The sequence below is a fragment of the Camelina sativa genome, chromosome 11 (assembly GCF_000633955.1).
Source record: "Camelina sativa cultivar DH55 chromosome 11, Cs, whole genome shotgun sequence".
Taxonomy (NCBI): Eukaryota; Viridiplantae; Streptophyta; class Magnoliopsida; order Brassicales; family Brassicaceae; genus Camelina; species Camelina sativa.
The window spans coordinates 36,422,934-36,436,756 of NC_025695.1; the positions used below are offsets into that span (position 1 = coordinate 36,422,934).

At 35.4% G+C, this 13,823-nt stretch overlaps 2 protein-coding genes across 2 annotated transcripts; one reads left to right on the plus strand and one right to left on the minus strand.

The window, feature by feature from the left end:
- LOC104728678 (BTB/POZ domain-containing protein At5g48130-like) lies at positions 5,593–7,757 on the plus strand. Its single transcript, XM_010447632.1, has 4 exons — positions 5,593–5,690; positions 5,808–5,877; positions 5,981–7,069; positions 7,149–7,757. Exons 1-4 carry the CDS (start codon positions 5,593–5,595, stop codon positions 7,755–7,757), a joined length of 1,866 nt encoding a protein of 621 aa, XP_010445934.1.
- Positions 8,022–9,661, minus strand: LOC104725295 (polygalacturonase-like). The gene is made up of 4 exons (XM_010443927.1): positions 9,505–9,661; positions 9,115–9,417; positions 8,414–8,932; positions 8,022–8,274 (listed from the first exon to the last, which is right to left on the minus strand). Exons 1-4 carry the CDS (start codon positions 9,616–9,618, stop codon positions 8,023–8,025), a joined length of 1,188 nt encoding a protein of 395 aa, XP_010442229.1. The 5' UTR covers positions 9,619–9,661; the 3' UTR covers position 8,022.

Here is a 13,823-nt window from a genome sequence, read left to right on the forward strand (position 1 = left end):
CATCCACGAGGTGGTCCAATAATCGTGGCTCTGATACCATGTTAAATTTGGGTTTTACTTTGGACTTCCAACTCAAAATCAATTGGCAATGAGTGGAGATGCCCTAACCTTTTCTATATCATTTGATAATCTATCCAACTACCGATGTGTGATATATTACACTAACACTTAGTTCTTACTTTTATAATCTTAAAATTTAAGAGTTCAATCCGATTTTATATATTATTAGGTTTTTTGGATTTTTTATTTATAAATAAAAGTATAGAAACAAAAAAAAAAGTCGAATATATAGTATAATTAGAATTCTTAATACAAATACCACTAGACTACTTATATACGCTTCAACAAATGTGAATGTAACATTTCATGGAATCTCAATTTCTAGGTTATGTATGATTTTACATGTAGAAACATTTCAAACATTTGTTGGTTCCATTACATTTCATTCCGATTTTAGGAGATATCTTCTTTGTCAAGACAAGAATTTAATTTGTCTTGATGCAGATAAAGTAAAAGTAACAAATAAAAATGTTACAAAACTTGTTGGAAAAAAAAACTATTTTAAAAGAAAAAGAACATATTAAGGATGCGTGCAGCCATATATATAGCTCCTCCAATCATATTTCGGCGCTCCATGAAAATTCTGCATTCGGTAAAGAAACAAAGAGATATGCATGGAGTGAGTAGAGATGTGGCCAGAGTCGGCCCAAAGGCCAAGCTGATGAAGCATAAGCTTGTGGTCTTTTTTTTTTCCTTGTATTTTATATATAATACAAGGAAAATACAAGGAAAAAAAACACCATATATATATACATATATCATTTTTAATAATTATCAAGAGTACTCGTGTTCAACCCTTACTGCTAGCAAAATAGTCTTTTTATTTTAATTTGATTGTGCCTTTATTGACATAGAGCCGGCTGTGGTCTGGCTCTAACTGTTGAAAAAGGAAGCCAAATAAATTAATAATGATTCTATGAAGGTTTTTTCGATTAAGTGGAATAAGATAGTTAAATAGAGAACTCTTGATAATATAGGAAGGTTTTCTAAAAGGTATTTTAGATGAAAGAGGGACAAAGAAATGAAAAAAAAACTTATCGGAATGTTCTAAAAATAGTTAAGTTCTACATGATGTGCACGGCTATCTTTGAAAAATTTGAGCTATTCACTCTATATGGTGGAGCTAGTATAGTTTTTCTCTCAATCTAGTCATATTTTGTTAGTTGGTTGGTTATTTCTCCACCAATCAATTGGATACATATATATATATATATATATATATATGCAATGTTACAGACAAATTCATTCACTAATCTATATATAATAGCAATCCGAATAAATGCCACCAAAGGTTATGTTTTTTCAATTGTATATTTTTGATATTTTCCAAAAAAGTTTGTAGAAAATTTAAATTATGTGTTTTACAAAAAGTTGTGGTGGTTCATTGTAACCGTGTTTTGTAAAGTTGCAACTGTTCATTGTAGAGTTGTCTATTCGAATATTCGAATATTTGTGTGTTTGAACTGTTTTCATTTTTTACAATGTCACAAAAAAATGTAAACTTTCAATCTCAACGGTTTTTACAGCTCTCTAAATTATTCTATAGCATTCATTCTTTTAAAACTAAATAATTTCCTCCAATTCTTGATTTAGAATGATGAATCTAATTTACAACTTTTAGTTAATTTTCTATATAAAATTTTAATAAAAATACCTATATATAATAGCAATCCGAATAAATACCACCAAAAATTGTGTTTTTTCAATCATATCTTTTGGATAATTTTCCAAAAAATCTGTAGAAAATTTAAATTGTGTATTTTACAAAAAGTTGTGATTGTTCATTGTTATGACAACCCGTCCCGCGGACCCCACTAGCTCACCGCTAGCTGCCTCAATGGACCGTCCGTAGACCCCACTATCTCACTGCTAGCCGCCCAAACGGACTCCAAGCTGGCCATGCAGGGCATCGATCCTAACCAATCACTGTGGATATCCAAATCCACCAGTAGGTTATTGGTGCGACAGTCGTTCCTCGAATCCTGGTCCCCACCCTTTAACAACCTTCCCACAGGACAAGGTGTCACCAATTGATCAATTTTTATATGACAACCCGTCCTGCGGACCATACTAGCCCCCTGCTAGTTGCCCCAACGGACCGTCCGTGGACCCTACTAGCCTACCCGCTAGCCGCCCCAATGGACCCCAAGCTGGCCCTGCAGGGCATCGATCCTAACCCTTCACTGTGGATAGGAACTATTCATCCAAATCCACCAGTAGGTTATTTGTGCGGCAGACGTTCGTCGAACCCTGGTCCCCATCCTTTAACAACCTTCCCACAGGACAAACTGTCACCAATTGATCGATTTTTATATAACATTATTGATCAATTGAGATGTGTCCACAGTGATGGGTTAGGATCGATGCCCTGCAGGGCCAGCTTGGGGTCCGTTGGGACGGCTAGCGGGGGCTAGCAGGGTCCACGGACGGGCCGTTTGAACAGCTAGCCGAAGGGTAGTGGGGTCCACGGGACGGGTTATCATAATTGTAACGGTTTTTTTGTAAAGTTGCAACTGTTCATCGTAGAATTGTGTCTATTCGAATATTCATATCTTTTGAAATCTATATATATTTGTTTGTTTAAACTGTTTTCATTTTATTGTCATGACACAAAATAATATAAAATTTCAATCTCAACGGTTTTTACAGCTCTCTAAATTATTCTCTAGCATTCATTTTTTTAAAGTAAAGAAATTACTTCAATTCTTGATTTAACAAAAGATTTTGGAATGATGAAGATGTCTTCTATTTAAAAGCAGTTTATATCAATTTGTAGGTATAATCAAGTGTAGACACAACAATTGCGATTTTTCGTATTACCTTTTCATAAAAATTGTTTTTATTTGTTTTTTTTTTAATTCAAACAGTTGTATCTGTTCGTTGTAGAGTTGCGTCTTTTCACTATATTCTATTTATATTTTTTCATCACAACTTCTCGTTCTAATTAGTGTGTCTATTTAAATAGTCATGCTTTTTGAACTCTTTTTATATTTGTCTCTTCATCACTAACGAACAAGTTCGTCGAAACAAATTTATTACTAAATTTTAACGTTATTCTATAATCTAACTAAAATTTAAGAAATGAATATAGCAATAGAAAAATTTAATACAACTTAATATAGATTTTACAGTTGCGCCTATTTATCGTAACTTGTCGCTAAAAAAAAATTTAATATTTAAAAATAATAATAACAATCTGAATAAATTAGAACAATAGTTACGACTTTTCGTAGTACTTTTTGAAAAAAAATTGGTTTTATTTGTTTTTTTATAACTCAAACAGTTGTATTTGTTCATTGTAGAGTTGGTTCTTTTCAGTATATTTTATACATAATTTTTCATCACAACTTTTCGTTCTAATAGGTGTGTCTATTTAAATAGTCATATCTTTTGAACTTTCTATATATTTGTTTCTTCATCAATAACTAACAAATCATTGTTCGTTGAAACAAATTTTTCGTTTTATGTTGAATCTAAATAATTTGAATATTAATATTTAATATTCAACGTTATTCTATAATCTAACTAAAATTTTAGAAATGATTATAGTAATATAGAAATTTAATAAAACCTAATATAGAATTTACAGTTGCGTCTATTTATCGTAACTTTTCTTAAAAAACTATTTTAATATTTAAAATTTATTTTATTTTGTTTTTAAGAGTTGTGTATTTTAATTTTAATTTTTAGTTGATACAGTTTTACTCATTATTAAATATATTTTAATTATAGTTATTTAATAAAAATTTACATTTACTCATTACAACCATTAGTTCAATATTTGCAGTTAGGATCACTTTGTTATAATGATTTTTTTAATTGTAGCTCTTTACCGTAATTCTTCATAAAAATATCTTATATTTATAATATTTTAAACAATATGTTTTGCAAAGTTGCGTCTATTCTACATAATATTTTTTGTTATAAGTTTTCATTTTGATGGTTGTGTTTTTACTAATTGTTTATATATATTACTCAATGATACTAAAGTAAAACGTAAAACAAGTCATGATGAAAAACATTATAAGTAATTTAAAATATATATATATATATATATCCCCTATATATATTAAAATAGAAGCATTCTGGAGAAAAATACGGGACGAGAATTTTGTGTGGGTATCCTACTATATTAATTGAGAAGTACATTTATAACAGTAACATTAATAGTGTAAAAAATTACAATAGAATGCCACTGAAAATAGTATAAAAAGGATATGATCATTAAGGATAATTAAGATAATTTAAATAGAGTAAACAAAAAATAATTTATTAAATTTGTTGCTAAAAATATATATATTTAGAAATATCCATTCAGTTAAACAACTAAATTTTTTTCTGATATAGTACCATAAAAATAATCAGATTTTCTACAGATTTATTTTTTGCAACAACCTCTGCAGCAATAATTCGATTTGTAAGTAGGATGTTGCATTCACATTTTCAAACGTTACTCACACGATACTCACATTTGCTTGCATTATGGATTTTATTTATTATTTGTTTCAAATTCAGTTAGTAGGATATCTTTTAAATTTATCCAATATAATAAAGATAAAGTTTCCATTTACGTTTAATAATAAATAAAGAGTAATGTTGAATAAATAAAAATTATTCTTCAAAATAAATTCTCATTTACATGTTGTATATAGACACAAATTATTGCAAATCACAAAAGATTATGAATAACAAAATAACAGAAAAATATATTTTACTTTACTTTAAATAAAATGTTCACGGTCTATCGTGGATAATTACCTAGTATTCATGTATAACAAAATACGGGACGAGAATTTTGAGAACAAGAATTTAAGTAGTTAATACTTAATTTCCGCTCTTGATTTCTCTGTTATTTACCATTTTCCCGTAATTCACTGATTCACTATTAGTTAAGTATTTGCATAACTCGAAGACTAGATAAAAAAAAAATCATTAATAATACTCACCAAAATAACTATTTCGAGTCTTTTAACATGTAACGTATGAAAAAGAAAAAAAAAACTTATGAAAAAGAAACAGAAATGGTTGGAGTAAAGAGCACAAAAACGTTGTTGAAAAAAGCAAATAAAAATGTTATAATACAAAGATTTTTCAACCCTTCTCAACACTCGAGGAACGTCGTCTTCAACTTATATAGCCTTGAACTTTGAGATCGTTAATTATTTTTTTTTGAGCTCAACACTCGTGTGCATCTGACTTTTGACCACATCTCTACAAAAAACGCATATATGTGTGTGTGCCCGCATGCAAGTAGGCATATATAGTTTAATGTTTGATAAAAACGAAACCAAAAGAAACTTGGTTTTTCTCAAATCTTCCGTAGCTTCCTCTTGTTTTGTGGATCCTAGAACCCTTTTCTTCCTCTTCAATCCCCGAAACACGCAAGTTTAGTTTTTTCTTCTGAAATTTTGAATGAGAAGAAGAATAAATGGACGACCAAATGTCTCTAGCTAATTTCATCATTACCACCATATTGGTTTTGATATATATACTTTTATCTAATTAGCTTTCACAAGTTGTATACTCTCAATAATGGAAACTTACAGCTTCAAGGATGGTTCGTCCGTTGCCTCCAGCCCAATTTCGTCTCCCAATATCAGTACCCTTTTGAAAATCAAAGTTCTTTCTTGGTATGTATCTCAACATTCATGTCTTCTTTGATGTCATATATGCAAGTCTGAATTATTCATGTTGTACGTAGACTTATGTAATGTATCTTTGTATGTGCGTGTGTGTCTCTGTCGCAGGAGTAAAGAGACCGGTCTACCTGCTTCAGTACATGTTCGAGTTTGCAACAAGACTTTTAACCTTCACAAGGTAATAATGTTAAACCAAACCTCTCAAGGAAATTTTTTTGGACCAAGAAATAATGTAGCCTATTGGTTTGTGTTAGTGTTCTAATGCCTCCTATGTTTTGTAGACTCTCTTGTGTACAAAGAGCGGATATTTTAAGGAAAGAGAGGATCAGCTATCAGAGATCGAGATACCACAAGATTTTCCTGGTGGAGCAGAGACCTTTGAGAAGATTATGCTTTTCATCTATGGCTGCCCAACATTAATACATCCTTTCAACATAGCTGGACTCAGATGTGCAGCTCAATTTCTGCAAATGACAGAGCATTATTCGACGAGTAACCTCTGCGAAAGATTTGACCTATATCTGAACCAAGTTGTCTTGCAAAACTGGGATGATACGTTAGTTGTCCTGAAGACATGTCAAGAACTATTGCCTTGGTCTGAAGATTTACTAATCGTAAGCCGGTGCATAGAATCTTTGGCTTTCACTGCGTGTATGGAGATTCTTGATCCCGAAAGACGAAGAGAAAAGCCGATGGTCATGCTTGAAGATTTGATGAATCAACCATGGGAATATACAACCGTAGAGAAAATTATAAACCAAGATACTTGGATCAAAGACCTCACAGATCTTCCATTTGCATTCTTCAGACAGGTTACTGGGTCACTTAGAAGACAAGGAATGAAAGAAAGATATGTAAGTCCGTTGATCGTCTTTTACGTCAACAAGTGTTTTATACCTGAAGATCAAACTAATACTGATATTCTGCAAAGAGCTCTAGATCTGCTTCTTACAAGAGACAAGGCGTATAGGTTTATTCCTGTAGGGTTTTATTTCGCGTGTCTCGCACGCAATTTGAAGCATGAAACTTTGGTGAAGCTGCAATATCAGATTGTATCTCTTCTTCACACCGCCCACACCGAAAACTTTATTTACCCGAAAGCCTGGAGCGGGAACGTTGCTTTCAGCCAAGAGTTGCTTACAATGGAAAACCTGTTTGTAGCATATGTATCAACGGAATCTGAACGTCATCTGACTTCCTCCCCAAGCAACGTGATGAGAGTTGGAAATTTGTGGGATATTTATCTCTCTAGTTTACCATATGATCAAGATATGGAAACGAAAAGGTTCATTGAGCTGATTGAGACAGTCCCAATGTTATTCAGAGAGAGTCATGACCAACTCTACCTTGCAGTGAACGCATTTCTGCAGGTATGCCTTCACTTTTTTTTCCCTTCTTCATTATGTATAAAATCAACATTGTACCTTATGTGGTGCTGCTCTCTTATAGGTACATAAGGCCATATCACAAGAAGAAAAAGGATCAATCTGCAGTTACCTAAACTGCCAAAAACTTTCAGAAGAAACGTCGCTCGAACTTGTGCAAAACGAGCAAATGCCATTACGTTTGGTTGTCCAAGCACTATTTGTTCAGCAGCTCAACACGCACCAAGCTTTCAAAGACTGTTCTGACTCATTCAGATTCACAAACTCAGCAGACTTCTCCGGTAGTGTTGTTCCAACCTCAAGACCCTTGACCTCCCAACACAGCCCTTGCACTGATGATGAAACCGGGCCTAGAAACAGACCCTTGTGCTTCTTGATGCAGAAAGATGCAACATTAGATGAGTACGAGTCAACAAGCTTCAGAATCCATAACCTTGAAGAACAACTAGTTTCTTTAAAGAAGACCCTTCAGTCCCAAAGCAATCCAAAGAAGCCAACTTGCCTTGGAAAAAGATCAGCGAGTAGAAACAGAAGCACTTTTGGACAAGTAACAACGGCTTGCATTGGCTCTGTAAGCTTTACTTCACAGAGAAAATATGCAAATAGGCTGCTCCGGGTACTACGTAGAGTTAACTTGTTTGGAAGTAGAAAAACTAATAAAAGTGAAAGATGATACATGTATCAAATGTAAGTATATATAGTTTTCATGAATAATCTCAAAACTATATAATATAGTCGCTTAACTATGTTGAATGCAGTATGGAAACAGACACAAATTATAAAAATAGTTTTTTTTTGTTTCCGAAGAATGATTCCTTTTTTACAATTTAGCCAAAAGCTCAAAAGAAACATACATATATTACAAAGATGTCAATTGAAAAAGCATACAGCATACACTAGGGTGTACATTATATTTATATATTCATATATACACTTCTCTACTTTAGTGTCTTTGTCACCGGGCTGCTACACGCTTTCGGAACCTGAGTTCCCATCAGTTTTGGGGATACGTTTGAGCATTGGAATGTCGCTGGACCGTCAGATCCTGTATATTTGATGTTAATGTTACCGAGCTCCACGTTCTGACATGGATGTCCCTTGCTGCACAAAAGCTTCACTGCGTCTTTGTTCCCTGATGTTCCTCTAATGTTCTTGAAGCTTATTTTGGACAGCTTGATCGTTGATGCTTTCTAAGAACAGAAAAAAACATAAAGCGTCATAACCTATACGAAGTTGGTTAAGTGTAACGAAGACCCCAAAGCCAAATGTCATTTGATTTTTTGAATCTGAAAGAGAAAATGATGATATATCACATTAATTTGTAGGTACCTTCTTGTCGCACTGGTTCCATGGGCAGTACTCTTGGTCAATGAGGATGGGGTTGCTGACGTTCTTGAGGAGGATGTTCTCGAAATGGATATCGGAGGCGCTTGTGCTGCAAGCTGCAGTAGGCCATGTTTTGATCCTTAGCCCATTGTCAGTCTCTTGGAGGGTACAGTTGACGATCTTGATGCCCATGACGTCTTGCTCGTGTCCGTACCTTCCGAGACTTCCAATACTGATTCCATGTCCGGGACCGCAGGTAACTCTTTCCACAAGAAGGTTCTTCATCCCGTCTCCGACAGAGACACAGTCATCTCCCGTGGAGATAAATGAATTGATGATCTTGATTCCATCACTTCTTCCCACGAGGATACCATCGGTGTTAGGACTCTCTGCAGGGGCCACGATCTTGACTTCTTCGAATGTCATGTTCTTTGCACCAATCACGTTAATGTGGAAGTGCTTTGCGTCTAAGGAGGTTATGCCTCTAATTTTCGCGTTCGTAACAAAATCAAAACGGATGCTCTGTTCAACAATGACACCAAAACCATCAATATATTAAAAAAGCTTTGGTCATGACCTCGAAAAATGTATGGACCTAGACCAAAACCTTTTCGATATTAAAATAATAATAATAATAATAATAATAATAATAATAATAATAATAACGTTGAATGATCTTAATATAGTATGAAAAGATTTCATACGATGGGTAGTTTCTTGCACTTCCAAGTATGGTGGCAGTTATTGACCCTCCAAGCTGCGTTACCTTCACCGTCGAAGACACCACCTCCGTTCAACTTAAACCCATCAATGTTGTGGAAGGCGATCCATTTCTCACTATGAACAGCGTTTCCGTCAGCTTTCACGGTACCTTGAAGAGCAATCCTTATCGGAGCTTTGCATGGACCCATCATCTCGATTTCCCCAAGCTTGTATTCACCTTTTGGGATCAGAACGGTGCTCTTGGTCGGGAATTGGCATGCCTGGTTGAATGCTTTTAACAATGCCTGCACCGTGCAAAGATTTTTAAATTGCTTGGAGAACAAGAAGACAATGTCAATCAACAAAGATGGTTGTTAGGTTTTAGAATTTACTTTAGTGATGTCACAGCCTGGTTTAGAGCCAATGTTGAATACCTTTGCATTAGCTGATAAACCTAACAAACAAAAAATAAAGAACGCCGATACTCCAAAATTTACACGACCCATAACTGGGACTTATTTTAGTCACTAGCTAGTGATTACTTTTAAAATTTTTATTTTTATTTTTATTTTTATTTTTGTAATACACTAGTTTTGACTATTTTATTATTTGGAAGTTTATTTTTTTTTATTTTTTATGTTTCGTCCTTAGTTTTGCTGCCATTATATATAGTATCTAGGAGGAGGAGAGATTTGAACGTTCACTTTCTTTCCCACCGTTCACCTTTTTAACCGATATTATTGAAAGTTTTAGAATTTCATTATTAGACACGAAGACTTTTTCCAGCCGTGATGGGGCCTAAATATTGATTGTGGGATTTGTGGAGTACCTAGGCCACCTCCAACGCAATGATCTAACAGGGGTTTTCAAAAAATTAAGGCCATGAATGGATGCTATTTTTAAAATCAATTTTTGGATATAGTTTTTAGTTTTAAAATTTTATATTTTGGTTTTAGATCTTTTCTTAATTTTTTTGGTTTTTGAGAAAAATTAACTTTTAAAAGCAAAAACTAGATTTTCTAAATTATAGGATAACTAAAAGTAACTAAAAGGATAGCTAAAAGAATAACTAAAAGTCTAGAATTGTGAATGTGAGATTAAAACAAAATAGTTTCTTTACAATTTAGGAAAAACAAAATTTAAAATCTTAATTGGTATAAAAATGAGTTTTTGAAAAACAAAAACCAACTCCAATCAGCCAGACGATTTCAGTTTGCTCAAGGCTTATTTTCCATTCTTTTTCAGAAAATTTTCTTGTCTAGGATTCCACGTGCGTCTAGTTTGCAGGCAGACTGCCTTGCTAGGTCCTTGAGATCTTTGTAACTACTTTTGTAAACTCGTTTACTTCTGTTTGAGCAATCAATCTTGAAATTCTCTTTTAATTAAATGTTTGGTTAAAAAAAAAACCAAAACCTCTTATCAAAATCTACAAAACATTCAAGGCCTAAATTATTATTTTTTTTTAAAGAAAAACTGAAGAGAGAGAACCAGTATCTAAGGAGATTTTAGAATCATTTCGAAGTAAATAATTAAAACATGTCACATATCTAATAATTTAGTTAATAAGAAAAGAAAAAAAAAAGTTATACTAAAATAATTTTTTTTTCTTCTTTTTTAGAAACTTTTCTGGGTTGTAGGTGGAGGTAGCTAGATTGGAGATAATGTAACACCCAAACTCGGTACCTGGAGCTGGTCAACGGTTTGACTTCCTAGCCCGGCCCAAAACACTCCTTAAATACAAAATCACCACCTAACAACGCAAAATTAACACTTCGCTTAACTAACCTGCAAAAAGAGAGGGGTGAGTAATTGATAATTACTCAGTGAGGGAAAGCCTTAGGGCTCCCTAATTCTCCACACCCAAACACGCTTAGACAATCACAAAATCTAAACCTAAGACAAGCAGCAATCATTGTGTGCTAAATCCTGTTAATATGTCTATATTTTGCATCTCCTTAGCATGCATTTGTCATACATTTAGCTAGGATAACTAGTCGTTTTGCATCATTTTAGAATCTTTTTTATACACTTTGCATGTTTGGAAGTTTTTGCATCATCCTTTCATACATTGTGCATTTCGGAGTATTTCAGGTGTCTAGGAGACGTCGGAAACGCAGACTCTCATACACGCAATCGAGCCACGCAATCAAGCCACTCTCAGCCACTCAATCGAGCCACTCTGAATTCACCAGTCGGAAACACTCAATTGAGCCACTCTCAAGTACCTAGTCGGGAACACTCAATCGAGCCATTCTCAGGTCACCAGTCGGGAACGCATCACCCAAGCCATTCTCAGGTCACCAGTCGGGAACGCATCATCCGAGCCATTCTCAGGTCACCAGTCGGGAACGCATCACCCGAGCCATTCTCAGGTCACCAGTCGGGAACGCATCATCCGAGCCATTCTCAGGTCACCAGTCGGGAACGCATCACCCGAGCCACTCTCAGGTCACCAGTCGGGAACGCATCACCCGAGCCATTCTCAGGTCACTAGTCGGGAACACATCACTCGAGCCATTCTTGAATCGCCAATTGAGCCACTGGTTGCACACCGACCAAATCGCGCATGTCAGGAAGGTGCTACATCTTACACGCTTCAGGAGATTTCCGAACCGACGTTCTATCTTGTCGTTTTAAGTTTTAAGGATTCACACGTTTTTTTTATACTATAAATACGTTTTGTTGAGTCTTTGCGGAGACATCTTATCTTTTATCCCGTATTGTTTATTTTCCTTAAGGTTAACCTAGCCACCAAAAAACGTTCCGAGACTTGTAATCCAACAACTTTGAGTTTATTCAGTATTTTCATTTGATTTCTTCTACAAGTTGTTCATCTTATTTTTATCTACCTAATAATGCTTGTTTCAATGTTTTCTGGATTTGTATCTTTGGTGATGAGTTCCGGATCTGAGTAGTGTGGTAGTTCTTGAGGATGGGATAGATTAGGAGGAGGATCTTAGGATGTAGAGGGTTTAAGCTTTGATTGTACAATTCCCTTCTGGACTAGAGTTAGAAATACTAGTTTCTCTCTGATCAATTGGATCTGGGTTTTAGACATTTCCGCACCCAAAAGGTGTTCGATGAAATGTCTGACCAACTATTGCCAGAGACTTACGTTCCTAGCCTAAGAGATTAGTTGTCTAGGATGTTTGTTGACGTGAATGAACTTGTTTTTCATGCCATGCTTGATCATGTTTCTCTAGCGAGAGCTAGGTTTGGAAGTGGTTGAGTTTGAGTAGCTTTTGTCAAGAGATTGGATTAGCTAAGAAGTGATGTTCATTGTTTAGGGATGGTTTGCTTGTGGCACGTTAAATACTTTATAGACTAGGATACTCCACCGACATCAATTACTCTCATCCTTAGGACCTCTTTCTTTCTGATTTTCATTACATTCCTGAGACTATTTGGTTTCTTGCCTTTTTAGTTCATGCTTAGACTCGTTTATGTTTTTATTCATTTTCGCTTCTTGACATACATTTTCGTTTCTAGTTCTAAGACTCATTTCCGTTTTGTATTTTGACCATTCTAGGATTGTTAGAAAAACACTTTTTTTTGAATTGGGTTAACTTGTGACTTCTTGATTGCATCTTGAGTGACTAGCATCATCCCATTTGGATTGACACCTTAAGTACTACAACACATAAGGTTAATTGAACCTGCTATGAAGGACATACAAAAATCTTAGTATCAATTTGGCGTCGTTGCCATTTGGGATTCGTTTTGCTACATTTAAGATTTCAAGTTTTGCAAGATTAAGTTCTATTACACTTATCACTCCGAGTACTGACTTGTTTTGGTTGTCTGCTTGTTTGTTTTGTATCTCAGGAACCTGTTAACCTTGCATGCACACCAGATCAAGAGGGCATCAGAATCTCTTTCCAGTTATCGACGACATTAATCGGTTACAACAACCACAACAAGCTCATCAACTCACTGATCATCCAGCACCAGTCAATATGGAACACCAGAATGAACCAAATCTGAGACCGTGAAACATTAGTGCTGGGGATGCACCGAATACTTATACTCAGCGTGCTGGTATCGTCCCTCCTGCCGTGCAGAACAACAACTTCGAAATCAAAGGCAGTCTGATCTCCATGATCCAGGGGAACAAGTTTCATGGGTTGCCTATGGAGGATCCACTGGACCATTTGGACGAGTTCGACCGTCTGTGTAGTCTCACCAAGATCAACGGCGTGAGTGAGGATGGTTTCAAGTTGCGCCTCTTCCCGCTCTCCCTGGGAGACAAAGCTCATCAATGGGAGAAAAACCTTCCCAAGGGATCAATCACAACTTGGGATGGTTGCAAGAAAGCATTCTTGGCCAAGTTCTTCTCCAACTCCAGAACAGCCCGTCTCAGGAATGAGATTTCTAGCTTTACTCAGAAGAGCTCAGAATCATTTTGTGAAGCCTGGGAGCGTTTCAAGGGTTACTACAACCAATGTCCACACCATGGTTTCAGCAACGAGTCACTGCTGAGCACTCTCTACCGTGGTGTACTACCAAAGATACGTATGCTGCTTAACACCGCTTCTAACGGTAACTTCCTGAACAAAGACGTTGATGAAGGATGGCAACTGGTTGAGAATCTCGCCCAGTCTAACGGTAACTACAATGAAGACTACGACCGCACGGTTAGAGGTGATGCTGGGTCTGAGGAGAAGTACAAGAGGGACCTTAAGAATGTAAATGACAAGCTTGACCGCCTCTT